At 45.9% G+C, this 18,052-nt stretch overlaps 1 protein-coding gene across 4 annotated transcripts in view; it reads left to right on the top strand.

Moving 5' to 3' along the window:
* RUNX2 (RUNX family transcription factor 2) overlaps positions 1–18,052 on the top strand; it is a 292,808-nt gene that overhangs the window by 185,378 nt on the left and 89,378 nt on the right. For all 4 annotated transcript variants that reach the window (XM_056856377.1, XM_056856376.1, XM_056856378.1 and 1 more), the window contains one exon: positions 13,957–14,118. In XM_056856377.1, the coding sequence (XP_056712355.1) occupies positions 13,957–14,118 (162 nt within the window). The remainder of the gene's footprint in view (positions 1–13,956; positions 14,119–18,052) is intronic.

Here is an 18,052-nt window from a genome sequence, read left to right on the forward strand (position 1 = left end):
ACATATCACCCCTGATATAGGAGTCACTTCCATGGGGTGAGATTGAATGGGGCTTGGTGGTGAGCCTTATGGGTGGGGCCAGTCTAGAGTTGCCAACTCCAGGTTGGGTAATTCCTGGAGATTTTGGGGTGGAGCCTGGGTAGGGTAAGATTTGCGGAAGGGCAGGTGCTCAGCAGGGTGTAATGCCATACAGTCCACCATCCAAAGCAGCTATTTTCTCCAGGGGAACTGATTGTTGTGTGGAGATCAGTTATAATTCTGGGAGACCTCCAGGCCCCACCTTGAAATTGGCAACCTAGGCCAATCCAGAATTCCTTGTTGCCTGGCAGTGGGGTACAATTGAATGAAAAGGACCCTGCGTGCTTGGCCCTTCCCTTGTTGTTCTGATAGTCAGATGTATAATGTAGCAATTTTAGCATTGGCAAATGGCTCCAGTTTTCACTAGTAGGATGTGGGAATGGGGCCCCAGACTTTTGCTTATTCTTGGCATTTCTTACCTTCTTTTCCTGGGGATTTTGATGTTACCTTGGGATGGCAGCTGCCAATGTATATGTGCAAAATGAAGAGCTCCCCACGTTAGTGATAAGTGTCTGAGGCCCACAGATGTGCAGCTTGGACCTTCTTGTTTTATTTTGTCTTGCAACATTATCCCACGAGCAAAAGTTGTCTCCCCCCCCCCTTCCCCTCCCTGAATCCATCTGGCAGTCGTTTCATATTGTTAAATGGATAGGCTGAAATGTCCCATGCTGCTTTTGAGCATTCAGATGCTTTCGGTAGAAAATGTGCTGCTGGGTTTTGATTAACAACATACCCCTTTTTGTCTTGTTCTGAATCATCGGCAGCATGTTAAAATCCTGTCAGCTGTACATTTTGGTTAAGCGTACGTGAATGGTAAATGCGGTCCCTCCGTTTGGAGATCGCTTTTCATTCTTTCTGGCTGACGGTTGAAAGATGATGAAACCGTTTCCAAAAGAGACGATGCTTGCAGAAGACAGAGGTAGCCCTGTTTGGCAGAACAGAGCGGTGTGCTCAGAGGATGGCGCTCATCCCTTGACAGGCATTTAAAGTTTTCAGTACCAGCCAGCGTGGTGTAGTGGTTAAAAGTGGTGGTTTGGAGCGGTGGACTCTGATCTGGAGAACCGGGTTTGATTCCCCACTCCTCCACATGAGCGGCAGACGCTAATCTGGTGAACTAGATTTGTTTCCCCACTCCTACGCATGAAGCCAGCTCCTCCCACTGCAGACCCCCACATCACACCTCACTAGGGTTGCCAACCTCCAGGTGCTGGCTGGAGATCTCCCGCTATTACATCTGATCGCCAGCCGATGTAATAGCGGGAGATGTCCAGCTGATAGAGACCAGTCCCTCTGCAGAAAATGGCCGCTTTGGCAATTGGACTCTATGGCATTGAAGTCCCTCCCCTCTCCAAACCCCGCCCTCCTCAGGCTCCACCCCCAAAATCTCCAGGTATTTCCCAACCCGGAGCTGGCAACCCTACACCTCATCCTTTTCCTTCGAGTATAATTTTGGGAACTATAGGGAGCTGCTGTGGGAATGGGGGGGGGGGGGCGAGAAGGATCTGTTCTGTGTTCAGAGCTCCACGTGTGGTCTTTTAGATCCAGCCTTACGTTTCTGCATTAGTAGACAGGCCAGAAACCCCTGGAGATTTCTGAATCCCAAACTAGGCCTCTAAGCATAGCTTGGCAAGTCTCAGGTTGATTTCTTTATGAGATATGCTTTAGTGATTGCTGTCCAGGCACTTTGCAGAATGTGACACCAAATTGCGAAGTTGCTCCACCTTTGCCTGCAGTATCACCAGAGCAAATATTTAGGACTGTGGTGTTAGCTGGGTAATACTTTGGCTGTTACCGCGCTAGTATTCCCAGCGATGTATTAAGAGTTTGAAACTGTTATAAAAAATACTGTTCGCACTTAGTTTGGCCCCTTTAGCTGTGAAGACGTCTTCCAACCATTTTTTAGCCGTGGCATCCAAAAACCCTTTTAAAGCGAACATTTTCAAACTCTTAATACATCGCTGGGAATACCTAGTGCGGTAACAGCCATAGTCTGGTAAGTGTCGGTTTCTAAAAACCATACTACTGTTTCCTTACTAGGAACTGCACAGTCAGACTGCGTTTGTTTCATTCCGGCTGCGGTCTTGCATAATTAATGCATGATCAACCATAAATAGCATTTAGTAGCCCAGTCAAATCCCCTCTGAGTAACGAAGAAGTAAGTAGCTGTTGATCCGAGTATTAAATTTCCTTTTCTTTCCAGATTGCGTTTTTTTTTTAATCCCTATTTGTTTCCCCCTTTAGCATTGTCAGGCATTTCTGTCTTTGCTCTATCCATGTATATGCGCACAGTCTCTTTCTCTTTCAGTCTCCCTCCCTCCCCCTCTCTCTCACACACAACACACACAAACTATTTCAAACCCAGACCAGGACGTGGCGATGCAAGGCATGCACGGGCACGCTGGTTAGTGAAGGGTAGTTTTTATTCGGCATGGCATTTTAACTAGTGTGCCGCGAAAGCAACAGAGAAAGGTCATTAAAATACAAATCACCCAATAAGCAGCTGTTTTTCCTGAGGAAGCACAGACCCAATTGGAGCCCTGCTTATTGCTCATAAATAAAGACTCTTGTCAACTCACATTTATGTGCTAGTGTATTTCCTCCCCCCCCCCCGAGTTTTTTTTTTTTTTTTTAACTCTCATAACATGCCTGCATAGATCAGGTTTCTTTCCCATCCCTTTTAGACAGCGAATTTTTGCATCTCTGACAGACCTTTATACACACACAAAAAAAAATCTGTTGTTTTTTCCCCTGAAAATACAACCGGCAAGGATTAGTACATATGAGACAGGAAAAGCCACAGGCGTTATGGTAAGAATGTGGTCAGTGCGCGCACGGCAGAATCTCGGCGGAGGAGCTGTAGAAACTGTAAGTGGGAGTTAAGTGAGGTTTCATGCTCCGTCACCACTACGGCACCATCTGATCTATGGGCAATCTGCGACTTCGCTAACTGAAATAACAGCGCGTGGAGTCCAGCGGTTTGAAGCAGGAGCGGGGCTTTTCCCTCTTACCCACGGCAGAAGCACTTTCATTTCTCAGGCTCGGGGAACTGCTGGCAGCTCATTATGCTTAGATTCACAAGGCGTCTGTCTGCGTTTTCGGGTCTGATCTACATGTTTCGCTCCCTGTGAAACCTGCAGGAGGGGACTCCCTCGCCGTGGCTTTGGGCCTTGATGCGGAGCGAGCCTCTGGCTGACTCAAAAGTTGTTTTCACCGTCTCATGAGCTGAGCTTGCACCGTTGCGAGCATTCAGCGACTGTGGAACGACGTGATAATACCATGATCAGAATCATCCTGTAAATGGAATTCAGGCTTTAAATTTCAAGCTGGGTGCCTCACGCCCAGCCTGTGCTCAGCGTCTCGCACTGTGCAACATGCCAACTGGCGCATGGCGTTGATTGTGCTTCTCTTTCTTTTTCCCAGGGGCACATCTACGCTACAAAAATCAGTTTGAACAGTCACTCTCTCTCCCCAGCAATTCTGTGAAGTGGGGCTATTGATCTGACAGAGAATTCTCAAAATTCTCCCTAACCTAGAATTCCCATGATACTCTGAAGAAGGAATGAAAACCAATGCAGGTTTATGACGTAGAGAGCAAAAGAACAAACAACAACAACAACCCGGGGCAGTGGGGAAAAAGAATTGTTTTATTCAGTTACGCTGAACTCCGTCTTTGATCCTGCCCTCTTCTCCTGTTTTAATACTGTAGAGAGGGCTTTTGTGTAGAGAGGGCTTTTGTGTATCTCCTGCCAGTTTTACTAAATTGGTACCTGCTACTGGAGTAGGGAAGGTGGCATGGTATAGCCCAATGGCGTCGGATCTTGGAAGCTAAGCAGGGTCAGGTACTTGGATAGGAGACCAGCAAGGAAGGCTCTGCAGAAGAAGGCAATGGCAAACCACCTCTGCTTCTCACTTGTCTTGAAAGCTCCTCGCTGGGGCCACCGTAAGTCGGTTGCGACTTCACAGCACTTACGTATGTACGTACATGCCGGGGCATCCTATCCAACAGGATGCTTAGGTCTGTTGGGATGCTCCGTTTTGGAATGGATGCAGGTGCCTTAACCTTGCTCAGCCAGCACCCATAGTTCATGGGACTCTGCAGAATCTAGAGTAGCAAGTATCACTGGGTATTCATGGCAGCTTAGCCAACAGTAGCTGAACTTGTAGAGAACCTAGTGGCATAAAGAGAGCCAGCATGGTGGTTTGGAGCGGTGGAGTCTGATCTGGAGAACCGGGTTTGATACCCCACTCCTCCACATGAGCGGCCGAGGCTAATCTGGTGAACCGGGTTGGCTTCCTCACTCCTCCACATGAAGCCAGCTGGGTGACCTTGGGCTAGTCACAGCTCTCTTGGAGCTCTCTCAGCCCCACCTACCTCACAGGGTGTCTGTTGTGGCGAGGGGAAGGGAAGGTGTTTGTAAGCCAGTTTGATTCTTCCTTAAGTGGTAGAGAAAGTCGGCATATAAAAACCAACTACTCTTCTTCTTCTTCAATTGTACAATGAGTTTTGGATGCATTACACAGCTGGCACATTTATTCAGCATTGTACTGGTAAGGGAAATAAAGTGGAGGTCCCTGGGAACATTTTCAGGCGGCCTCCTGTTGTGGGAGAGAAGCCTTTCCTTGCTATTGGTTCTTGGGGGTTATCCGGGCTGTGTAACCGTGGTCTTGGTATTTTCTTTCCTGATGTTTCGCCCGCAGCTGTGGCAGGCATCTTCAGAGGAGTAACACTGAAGGACAGTGTCTCTCAGTGTCAAGTGTGTAGGAAGACTGTCCTTCAGTGTTACTCCTCTGAAGATGCCTGCCACAGCTGCGGGCGAAACGTCAGGAAAGAAAATACCAAGACCACGGTTACACAGCCCGGATAACCCACAAGAACCAATGAACTCTGACCGTGAAAGCCTTCGACAATATTTCTTTCCTTGCTACTTCTGCATGTGGGATGCGGCAAGCGAGATGAGCATGTGGGTCTCAGCCGGCCAGAAGCTCTGAGTTGTCACGCAAATCATCATGAGTTCTGACAGACGCAGCGTGCTTTCCCATACGAGCAATCCCCTGAGCTGCTCATCCAGAAGGAAGCTTTGCCTTACGAAATCCCTAGTGTCATTGAGAAGTGGAGAGGGAGAAGAACACGGAGGCAAACCGAGAGGGGAGACACATCCCTCACACACATACACATGCCTGGCAGAAGTACAAAAGGATTCAGATAAGTGAAGAGAGCAGCTGATTCCTGAATGGGCCAGAATGTCCTTGCAAATATTTCAGAGTGATCGCTAACAGCCACCCTCCTTCTGTCGACATTTCTCTTCCACCTGACAGGGGAATGAAGACGAGGGCTGCTTTCATAGAAAACTGTTCACAGCCAGGCGTGTTGCGCACCCTGTTGCCTCACTTACGCATAGTTAAATTGTGGAACTCCCTGCCCCAGGATGTGGTGATGGCTGCCAACTTGGAAGGCTTTAAGAGGGGAGTGGATGTGTTCATGGAGGAGAGGGGTATTCATGGCTACTAGTAAAAACGACTACTAGACATGGTGCATACCTATTCTCTCCAGGATCAGAGGAGCATGCCTATTATATTAGGTGCTTTGGTACACAGGCAGGACAATGCTGCTGGAGTCGTCTTGTTCGTGGGCTTCCTAGAGGCACCTAGTTGGCCATTTTGTGAGCAGACTTCTGGACTTGATGGTCGATCCAGCATGGATCCAGGATGTTATTATGACAACTACTGTCAGAATTAATGTAGCTAGAGAGCTTTGATAACCAGGAACTTGGAGCTAAAGTGTTTCAGTTTTTTTAAAAAATAGTTTAAATATTGCCCCGCTAAAGTGGAGATCCCTTTGCCAGTTGGGGTTATAGTTACCCCACTATAATGGAGCAGTTCAGGTGCTCTTGCGTAATTTTGATTGAAATAGGCTGAAAAGGAAAGTGAGAAAAACAGAGGATGGCCGCTAGCCCCAAAATTAATCGCCAGCAGGCTTAGAGGTCTTTCAGAATTGCTGCGAGTATGAAGGAAGTTGTCTGTGTGAGAGCACGTTTTGCTTACCTCCTGAATGTTCACTGAGAAAATCACAGCCCTGGGTTAAAAACTGGTGGTTGCGGTATTGCTACTGGATCGCCCTGAATGACTCCATGGTGCCGAAATCTGCCATAGATAGTTTGCGGCTCCTTCTTTGGAGGCATCATTCTTTTGTGTGTGTTTGTGTTTTTTGTGTGTGTGTGTGCAGAAATTTGGCTTTCCTCTTGAATGCTTATTCCAGAACGTCAATAAATTTGTCCCTTTTTTCCAGCAAAAGCAAACAAGCCAGTTAACCAAGTAAATTATGAATTACAGATTAAATATCCCTGATCCTATTTGAAACAGACAGTCGCCCTTAAAAGGTTGCTCAGTAAAGACTAATCTGTACCAGGATGTTATGATTCCCTTCTTTTTTTGGCACTGCAAGTTCTATCCTCCTCCTAAACACATGAGGCTGCCTTCTACTGAATCAGACTCTTGGTCCATCAAAGTCAGGATTGTCTACTCAGACCGGTGGGGGCTCTCCAGGGTCTCAGGCGAAGGCCTTTCGCATCACCTACTTGCCTAGTCCCTTTAACTGGAGATGCCGGGGTATGAACCTGGGACCTTCTGCATGCCAAGCAGATGCTCTACCACTGAGCCACGGCCCTTCCTGAAGCTGATGGCCATTTTTCGGACTCCTAGCTTCATATTCTGTTGAGTTATGTCTGCCACAAAAAAAGAACCTTCGCTTCCATCACAGATAGCATGGGGGTGGGTTTCTTGAGTTAATGGGGTCCAGGGTGTGCTAATTCCCTTCATGTTTGCCACCGCAAGTCCCGATACTATCCTGAAGCAGGTGGGACAACTTTGAGGCTCCTGGCTTTATTTTCTGATGAGATATGCATCCTACGGATGGACGGACACCTCCTGTCATTATTATAGAGCTAACAGTTTTATAAGTGGAGAGTAAGAAAGCAGCTATTTTTTAAAAGTGTTAATATGTTCATATGTTTGGAATTTCCCTTTTAACAACTTACAGTGATAGAAATCATGACTTGTGCTGACAGCTTCAAGCCCCTCAGTTACCAGTGACCACAAGTTACTTCAGGCCTGTTTAAGATTTAGAGGTGCTGCACACCTGTGGTTTGAATGTATACATAGCACTGCGCGGTCTACTTTGCTGTGGGAACAAATGTATGTTGGCAAGTTTGAATGGAAAGGGAGAGCCGGTGTGGTATAGTGGTTAGGAGAGGTGGACACTAATCTGGAGAACTGGGTTGGTTTCCCCATTCCTCCACATGAAGCCAGCTGGGTGACCTTGGGCCAGTCACGGTTCTCTTAGAACTCTCTCAGCCTCACCAACCTCACAAGGCACCTGTTGTGGGGAGGGGAAGGGAAGGAGATTGTAAGCTGGTTTGATTCTCCTTGAAAGGTAGAGAAAGTCAGCATATAAAAACCAACTGTTCTTTTTAAAAGAATTGTTCACTCAGACTTCATGGTTAACCATGCTTAAGTGAAAATGTGCACAAAACTAGTTTATGTTTGCTGGGCCTCACACCTTGTGCAGAGAATCATAGCGAAAAACTGGTTACCTATATTCCTGTATGAATGCTGGCATTTGCATTAAATGGAGTTTGTTCTCTCTCTTGACCCTGCTCATCCAGCTTCTAAATCTGAATTATATTTAGGCGCTCTCTCTCTCTCTCTCTCTCTCTCTCTCTCTCTCTCTCTCTCTCTCTCTCTCTCTCTCTCTCTCTCTCTCTCTCTCTCTTTCTCTCTTTCTCTCTTTCTCTCTTTCTCTCTTTCTCTCTTTCTCTCTTTCTCTTTCCTATTCAGTTACATTCAGATTTCATCATTTCAGCTATATCGGTGTTGGCTGACTGGTTTGGTTTTGTACTTTTTTAAAATGTTTAGTTAGTGATAAAGAATATGAACTGGCCATTTGTTTCCTCTCCTAAGATCTGATCAGGTTAATTGTGTCACCTCTTAACGATCTAGAATACTCTTGTATTTCCCGGAACAAGAAAATACATGAAATATTTAGCTAAACTCCAACTCAGGAGATCCTGCATGGAAAGATGAGATGTTTATTCCAGGTGGGCGCTTCCAAGGAAGGAGATTCCATAATCTTCCCAGACAGTTTTCTCCATTCATGAATGCTCTTACAAAGTGCTTTGTATTGCGCTACTTAAAACTTCCTACAGATATTTTAAAGCAATTGATTCTCGTCCTATCCTCTGTGGCTTAGGTCAACCATGGTTCTTCTTTCTGAGATCCTTTTTATGTATTTATAGAAACATATCTGAGATATGTTTTTGTTTTCCCTTGGTGAAAAATGCCAGGCTTCTTTTCCCCCAGGAATTTGCGTCCTAAGTCAATTGTCTTCTGTGTACAGTAGACCCTTGCCCATCATGGATTCATGACTTAAGACATCATCAGTTCATAGTCCAATCGCACAATGCAGTATCCAGCGTGTTTCTACTCCCACTGCACCATCGTCATAATCATTAAGAGCGCATTCGGGGGGGCGAAGCTCTTTAGGAGCTGGCATGGCCCCATGCCAGCGCAAGTGCCCACTTATCCCATGATAAGGACACTTACACCAGTGCAGAGGGCATTTACACTGGCGCCTGGGAGGAGAAGAGCTTTGCCAGCCTCCCCCACCAGCACTGCCATTCCGGGAACTAAATCCCGGAAGAGGCCGCATATGCGGTGCAGGGGGGAGCATTCCTGGGGCATTCCCAGGGGTGGCTTCCTCACCCCTTTCATCTCGGGAACGCCCCTCGGCATGGGGGCATGGCTAAGTCCCCTTTTTTGCCCTTCTATTTTTTATTATTCCAAAATGGATTTTTCGTCTCCACAGCGGCCAGTAAGCCTCTTTGGTGTGTGCCACTCCCAGCTGCCGTGCAAACACACACACACCCAGGAATGGGCTGCCCGCCATTAAATTTTGCAGGAAATGAGTTGGTTTTGCTATTGGGAGGCAACAGCATTTGATGATATCCTGCTTGCCCGTATTCAATTTTTCAATTCAGTTCGATTTATTACGGTCATTTGACCAGCAATGTATAAATACAAGAATGAATATCGTCGGGCTTCCCCGTATTTGTGGATTTTGACATTTGCGGTGAGCTCAGGAATGGATCCCCTTCAAATGGCAAGGGTCTTCTGTATTCTTTGTGTGTCTGAAACTGTTGCAGTACAAATAAAGTTGGATGTCGCCATTATGAAATTCACGTTATCAGTAAGGGTGTTACAGAGGCAGTCATTGCGTGATCTCAAAGGATACAGATTTCTGTTCATGAGAACCTCACTTGATGTCCATTACTGGACACAGCGTGGTAGGGAGAGCCAGTGTGGTGTAGTGGTTAAGAGCGGTGGTTTGGAGCGGTGGAGTCTGATCTGGAGAACTGGGTTTGATACCCCACTCCTCCACGTGAGCGCCCGAGGCTAATCTGGAGAACTAGATTTGTTTCCCCACTCCTACACACGAAGCCAGCTGGGTGACCTTGGGCGAGTCACAGTGTCTCAGCCCCACCTACCTCACAGGGTGTCTGTTGTGGGGAGGGGAAGGGAAGGTGATTATAAGCCAGTTTGATTCTTCCTTAAGTGGCAGAGAAAGTCAGCATATAAAAACCAACTCCTCCTCCTCCTCCTCCTTCTTCTTTCCTATGTGGTTGGATGGGTCTCCTCCTCCTCCTTTACGTTTCCTATGTAGTTATAGGGTGTCTGTATTATTAATCAGTTGCTTATGATGTTGAGTGGGGAAGGCATTCCCCTGAGCTGAAAACCTTCATGGCTGGAGCTGCTGTCAAACTACAGATTGTCTTCCCTGATTTTCCTCCATCATCTACAATGCCAAGTATTGTTTTTTGTACTTTGACAGATTTAAATAGTTGTTTTCATTACTCTTAATTTTAATTTATGAATTGGCAGTTTTGAGGGGCTTTTAAAATTGAGAAAACATACCCAGATATCTCTGAATTCATGTTTTTCATGTGTTACCCGCTGAGGAGTTTGGGTGGGGTATGGTAGTGTGAATTTAGATGTGGAAACTAAACTGTTTGTGGGATCATGTTCCTCAGTTGTGGGTTTTTCCATTTCACAGAGGTGGTGCACACATCTACCTATAGTCATGAGTGCATGTCCACACAATACAGGCACTATTCCTCCCCTCCAAAGTAAAATCCTCCTGCGTAGAGAATGCATGTAGAGAAGAGGTGTAGATTATTTCAGTTACATACAGAAACCCAAAGCCAATCTTTATGAGGAATTATTTTTGGTGACTTTTCATATACTTAAAGACACACTGAGAAAAGAGGGGGAAAGAATCTTACTGCAGGCTGATAAACACGACGCGTGGCCAAGATTCCAGTTGGTTTATATATGGGGAGGAAGTTGTGTCAAGTATTGCCAAATTAACCCATATCCTGCCGCTGATCCCTTAGGCCCTCAGCAGCCTCTCGTGATCAGATAGTGCTTTTGTGCTAACAAAGAGTTAAAAGGAAACGTTAAAACAAGAGAGAATCTGTTTTCATTTCCCCTTTGGTCAGGGTGGCCAAGAACACAGCGTTTGGGATCCAGAATAATATTTGGGCTAGGTTTCAGGACGTATTGCCCAGCAGCGGTACAATACAGTATGAGTAAAACTGCTTACATGATCAGCTGATTTAATTCCACCATGTTGAATAATATATAAATCCCACAGCGATTTTTTCATGACATTTCCAGGCATCTGGAGCAGAATCTAATAGGCTCACACACCCCCTCCCTTAGAATACTTCATTTGCAGTAGAATTTCAGTTCTCGTACATTCTTGGTTTGGCTCGAAATCATACTGCGAATATTCGGTTTGAATGAAGGAGGACGACCTTTGATCTCATGTTTGTTCTACAACTCCTTTTCAGTGTCTCCTGTGGACCACTGACATTTCTCCAGGCCTGTTTGCTAAATATTTTTCCAGGTTACACTAGGAGAGAGTCTATTAAAAAAATGCTGATTGGGAATCAATTACCAGCCCTTGCATAGTGACTAATATTACTGTTGCGCTGCAGAGGATTATCAGGCAAGCCCATTAGTAGTACAGTCTGCAGAACCTTGGAATTGTTAAAACAAAAGTTCATGGCATTTGTAAGCATTCTTTAGGCTTAAGAGTGGTGTTTATGTCCCCTGTTTCTATGACAGAGCTTTAATGTAAAGGGCAGAGCGAAGGAAAATCCTCCCAAAATTAAAATGAAAGAGACTTGTGATATATCTAATATATAGTTAGTATTACTTCAAGGAAGTATCTGCTTTCCAGACATCTCTTCAAACAAATCATGTCTGAACAGCAGAACTAAAAAAGAAATAGCTAAAAAGTTTTTGCTCTGCAGAATGGGAGAAAGAGGATATTCTTATAACAAGATGAATTTCCTGAAATGGGGGTGTTTCATAGCCATAAAGTGATCATATTTCTGTCAGCAAAGCAGAGGTTTGAGGTTCTGCTAACTTCATATAAAATCATGACTAAAAGGATACAAATGGTTTATTGCTTTGCAGGTAGTAGAAACGATCTGGAAAGAGACGTGTTTACTATGCAAAGACCACTCAGAAGACAGTAAGAGGTGCAGTTACCAGAAAGCAGATTTCCTACCTAGAAAAATGCTTTCAGTTCTTGAACTATCTAAAGAAAAAAAATGTTGATGAGGAATTAGTGGATCCCTAGACACTAATACAATGCGTCCCATTTCTGTCACCCCGTGCAACCTAGCAGAACATCCGTCTATACTGAAATTAAACATTGGGAATCATTCCTTCAAAGCAGGCTGTCCAAAGGGCATGTGTGTGTGTATTACGTGTTGGGGGGAGAGAATAGGGTTGCCAGGTCCCTCTTCACCACCAACAGGAGGTTTTTGGGATGGAGCCTGAGGAGGGTGGGGTTTGGGGAGGGGAGGAACTTCAATACCATAGAGTCCAATTGCCAAAGTGGCCATCTGCAGGTGAACTGATCTCTATTGGCTGGAGATCAGTTGTGATAGCAGGAGATCTCCAGCTAGTACCTGGAAATTGGCAATCCTAGGAGAGAATCATGTTTTGAATGTCGCATTAATTTTTTAGGCTTACTGTAAGTAATTGGGCTGGTATCCAGATGTGATTTCCCCACAAATGAATACAAAAGGTATGCATGGCACTTTCCTTTTTGGGTCAGTTTCATGATACTGGAAATCCTTATTTATTTTATGTTGAAACTAGATAAGAAACGGACAGAGGTTGCTCTCAAATTTTTGTTTTCCTCCCCACTCTTGAAAGTGGGGTTTAGCAGCAGTTCCAAAACTTTTTGAGCCATGGAGCACTTTTCAGGAACGAAATTCGTCATGGATCACTAATTTTCATGTAGCACCTATATACTAAACCGAATGACAGTAGTATTTTTCTTTCCAATCTCTTCACAGAGCACTAGGAGATGTTTTGTGGAGCACCAAGTGCTCCATGGAGCACAGTTTGGGAACCGCTAACTTAAAGGATTTCATATGATTTTTTTCCCCTTAAAATTTGCAGTATGCTATTTTGCCATATGACAGACACAGATCTTTTGGCGCTTTGGCACTAAATGTCCATTTCAGAGACAGACATTCATACTAGTTGGAGTTTGCTTTACATTTCTCCCCGGTAACACTGTTCCAAGATGTTGTGTTTCCAAGTAGTCTCTTTGTTTCTTATATATTTTCCCTGGAAGGTCCTCTGGGGCAGGGGGGAGATGGTGGATGAAAGTAAGCCTTCCTCCCATGCCGCATCTGTTGTTCTTTTCCTGTCATCCACACAAGGCACAGACCTTCCTGCCATCTTCCCAGTGTGCCCAGACAAGTTCCAGGTGGAGGCCATGTTTGAACTAAACTGAGTTATCTTGGGTAGAAAGGCACAGCCAGTTGGAAGGCAAAGACTTAGCCACTGTTTATTTACCCTCATCTGCAAGTTAGCAAAACATTACTTCCTCTGTGCAGTCAGTTAGTTCTGTCAGATACAAAGTGGTGTTGCATTCACCAAGTGTGCAGAATCCGTGCTGGAGTTTGCTGTAGTAAAGACAACCAGGAGGGAGGTCCAGGACATTCTTGAATGGAGATTGAAATCTGTAACTCCAGAACTCATTGTCGCTTTCTACATTTAGGGCAAAGGTAGTCCTCTGTGCAAGCACCAGGTCATTACTGACCCATGGGGTGACGTCATATCCCGACGTTTACTTGGCAGACTGTGTTTATGGAGTGGTTTGCCATTGCCTTCTCCAGTCGTCTACACTTTACCCTGAGCAAACTGGGTACTCATTTTATCGAACTCGGAAGGATGGAAGGTTGAGTCAACCTTGAGCCGGCTACCTGGATCCGACTTCCGTTGGGATTGAACTCAGGTTGTGAGCAGCGCTTTTGGCTGCAGTACTGCAGCTTACCACTCTGCTCCATGGTGCTCCCATTTTCTACATTTACCCCTGCCGTATTCCTTGAGTTTCCCAAGGCCCCAAAGACTTTCGCATCAGCTTTCCAAAGCACCCAGCATTTATTCCCACTTTCTATCAACTCCATGGTTGAAAGAACTTCCCAGGGCAGCCTCCCAAAATCATCAGGAGGGAAATGTTAATGCCTCTACCCCCACTGATGGACCTTTCCGTTCATATATCTTATTTTCACCTCTCTAAAGTTCGACTCTACTACTACTTTCAGCTCTACAGCAGCAAAAGACTGTCCATGGAGTCATGAACAAAAAGAGGCCCAGTGCCTTCCATCTCACACATTCTCATCCTTTATTTTAATTTATTTTATTTTTAGAGGTACTTAGGCTCTAACTCCGCCAGCTGGTACTGTCTGCAAGACTCTCGTTTTAAATTCTTTTCTCTTTTGTTTTTGTTTTTAGACCCCAGACAAGCACAGTCCTCCCCTCCATGGTCCTATGACCAGTCTTACCCATCATACTTGAGCCAGATGACTTCACCATCCATTCATTCCACAACTCCCCTGTCCTCCACACGAGGCACGGGGCTTCCTGCCATCACCGATGTGCCCAGACGGCTCTCAGGTAAAGACCGTGTTTGAACGCAAACTGGCAATCTCAGACAGGGAAAGAGACAGGGACAGCCTTGGCTGTTTAGAAGGCAAGGGGTTACTGCAGCATACTAACCCCAAGATATCTAAAATAGACGGAGGATGGTCTATAAGCTCAGCCCCTCCACCTTATTCTGCCTTCGTGGCTTCACTGTCTGAGGTCACAATATCTCAGGGCTTCGGTCTGCTGTATTTTCAGCAGGGGATGCTTTACGTAAACGAAAACGTTTTCTTTCTTTTTAGGGGGGCAATCCCTCTTAAATCCTCTTGTTTCATGCTGGAAAAAAATTGGACTACACGTTACAGACAATAATAGATCTAATGGGTCTAAGGCTTTTAAATATATATATATATATATATAAATTTAAAAAATATATAACATACATACTAACCATATATAGAGTGCATTAAACCTTCCAAAGGATGCCAAATATTTACAGCATTTTATCCGTGTAACAAAAATTATTCTCGTAAAATAACATAGTCACTATCACGGAAAAACTGACAATCTTAACTGATTTTTGCAATTCTGAATAATCCTGCTTTTTAGTTTCAGCCATTACTGGTTCTAAGGCTTAAAGGCATTCTTTTAAAGCTGATATTTGGAAAAGCTGCTTCTGCCGAGCCACTGTATACCTAAGATCGCTATCAGAAGCTGAGTTCCTTCAGGGTACGATGCCCTTCTGGAATCAATGGGACGATTACTCCGTGGAATGAAGAAAGGGGTGACAGGAAGCCTTTCTAGCAGCGTAGCACCAGATAGCACTGACACAAATACCAGTCATATAGGACAGACAAGGCGACACATGTACACACAGGAGCACCCGCAAGCACTCAGGGCGATCCGTCTCTGAGTAAAACAGTCTGGGTGCTGTATTGTAATGCAGCGTACAATTACAGACAGCAATTCTCTGTATTTTGTCATATGGGGGGGGGACCCAAAGAAAAGAGGAGCCAGCCCTGCTAGAACGCTAAGTCTCTAAAGAGACAGGTGCGGAAATGAGTGACCTATCTGCCTGAAGTATGCGTAACATGAGGAAGCCTTTATGATTCATTATTAAAGCGTGAAGGGCTCTCACGTCTTATATCAGCTCCCTTTATCCCCACCCTGGTTTTGCTATTGTTACTGTCTCAGACACTCTCATCCCGTACACCTGTTTGATTCCCAGCCAGGTGAACGTCTGTCTTGTTTCCCCACCCACCCCCCTTTTCTCCACAAAGCTCAGACATAGTACCGTATAGATGTTACTTCACTTCACTGCATCCCTGACAGGCTGAACTGCAGCCAAGAGGCATGTAGGATTTTATTACTTTTTAAAGACCCTTTCATGTCTTTCGTTTTAGCGGAGGGGCATTTTTCCATGTTCAGAACAAAATTCAGGGAAAAAACCTTTCGGCCTCTGCTCTTCAGCATGTCCGCCAGAAATCAGGAGTCGTGTCCTCATCGGGAAATCGGAATGCACGGCCACTGGACAGTCGGCCGGCCATCCCTGCTTTGGGGTCTGACCCGGACCAAATTATCGGCTTTGGCGGGTAGGCCGTCTTTGCTTAGCTCAACTCTCCTGACAGTCGAGAGCTTTGGGTTTGGCAGAGCGGTTATTTTTGTAGCTTTGCCCCCGGCGGCCCCTGCGGGGAATAACCAAGCTGGGATGGCAGCAGCTGTGGACATTTCTTGCCCCGAAGCCCTCGCTCGTTGCTGTGCATTCAGACATGAACGCCTGTCATGCAGAAGATCCCGAGTGCTTAGAAGTCCCACCGTCATTGTGTGGAAAGCAATCTACCCCTCCCCCCCCATCCTTCACCTTTAGAGAAGTGGCCGATCCCTCCATTGTTTCCTAGTACTTTCCCCTTTGCCAAAGAAATTGGAGCTGGGCTGTTGAGTTTCGTGGCACACCGAGATGCGCCGGGCTTTTGTGAACCAAAGCATTTGGACTGCAAGGGAGTCATTTATAAAATCTGGAAAAATTAATCATTCCAGAATACAGACTTTGAAGGTGAATCAGAATTATGGCATATGCCAGTAAAACATTTGTATCACCTATACAGGAGATAAAAGATTACATAGATTTTAAAAAGACAATACCTGGTTAAAATTCTTGACTAAAAAAAAATTCACTAAATTAATATTTAAACACTTCAAACAGTCCAAAATTTAAAGTAAAAAAGGAGATGACACTGGACCATATTCCTTTCTTTACCCACTGATAACATGCCAAGAACCCCTTTCTACAAAGCTTAGTTGCACAAGAGTCACTGAGTTGGATCCAGACTAAATTGGCGGTTTGTACAGATTCCCCTTCATGTCATTCCGGAGGGGGGGGGTGTCTCCCAGGAGCAGCATTTCAGTGGGGGGCAGGGGGAGGCAGAAAAGTCCCCTTCTGACACTGGAAAATTTAGTGTGGGTCCAACCCCTTGGTCTGTGCGCTTTCCTCGAGGGCGGTGTCTTCCTTGAGGGCAGTGTCTTTGGAGAGTCAGTGTGCTGTAGTGGTTATGAGCGGTGGTCTGGAGTGGTGGACTCTAATCTGGAGAACCAAGTTTGATTCCCGACTCCTCCACATGAGCGGCAGACTCTAATCTGGTGAACCGGGTAGGTGTTCCCGCTCCTCCATATGAAGCCAGATGGGTGACCTTGGGCTAGTCGCACTCTCTCAGCCCCACCTCCCTCACAGGAAAGGGAAGGTGATTGTAAGCCGGTTTGATTCTTAAGTGGTAGAGAAAGTCGGCATATAAAAACCAAGTCTTCTTCTTCGGCAAGACACATGAAGTTGCCTTATACCAAATCAGAACACTGGTCCATCTAAGACAGTCTTGTCTACTCAGATGGGCAGTGGCTCTCCGGGGTCTCAGGCAGAGGCCTTTCACATCACCTCCTACCTAATCCCGTTACCTGGAGATGCTGGGCATTGAACCTGGGGGCCTTGTGAATGTCAAGTAGATGCTCTGCCACTGAGCCACGGCCCCTCCACTGCTCAGGGCTGCAGAAAAAGATGGGCACCAATGTGTCACAGGAGCACAGCTTGCTCCCAGCTGACAGCAGCATGGGAATCCCCTGCTGGGCCTGCGCTGCTGTCAGCCAAATCCAGCCCAAGCCCTCGCTGGACCCAGCTGTTGGTGTGGTGGTTAAGAGAGGTGTTTTGGAGCGGTGGACTCTAATCTGGAGAACCGGGTTTGATCCCCCTCTTCTCCACATGAGCAGCAGAGGCTAATCTGGGGAACTGGATTTGTTTCCCCCCTCTCCTCCACATGAATCCAGTTGGGTGACCTTGGGCTAGTCACAGCTCTCTTAGAGCTCTCTCAGCCCCACCTTCCTCACAGGGTGTCTGTTGTGGGGAGGGGAAGGGAAGGAGATTGTAAGGCGGTTTGATTCTTCCTTAAGTGGTAGAGAAAGTCGGCATATAAAAACCAACCCCCCCTCCTCCTCCTTCATTGGCCCAGGAGGTGATGGATGTACCTTGCCTGGGGCGACAAACTACTGTGAACCAGATCTCTGTATTCAAAGGGCGAAAACACATGGTCACTTTATCCTCCTTTAATCCCTGTTTCAGCCAAGATTCAACCAGGATCGAACACATGCATTAATGTGCGTTCGATCCTGGCTAAAACAGGGATTAAAGGAGGATAAAGCGACCATGCGTTTTCGCCCAAAGGGTAAAAGATCCCAGTTACCCCTACTTCTTGCAAAATATAGTCTCCCCAGCTAATTCCCTGACCAAAGGGGGAGACAATCTAATTTGGGTAACATCACCACTGCAGTAATGCCAGAGGTTAATGTTAAGTGGGCTAACATGGGAAGAACATATGGGGCTGATGACTCCTGTGTCAATCGGGTAATGTCGGAAGGTAGCGTCAGCAGGGGCCCTAAGAGTTTTTCCTGGTGTATAGTACAACCATATTTCCATTCTTGGGTT

The sequence above is a fragment of the Euleptes europaea genome, chromosome 10 (genome assembly GCF_029931775.1).
Source record: "Euleptes europaea isolate rEulEur1 chromosome 10, rEulEur1.hap1, whole genome shotgun sequence".
Taxonomy (NCBI): Eukaryota; Metazoa; Chordata; class Lepidosauria; order Squamata; family Sphaerodactylidae; genus Euleptes; species Euleptes europaea.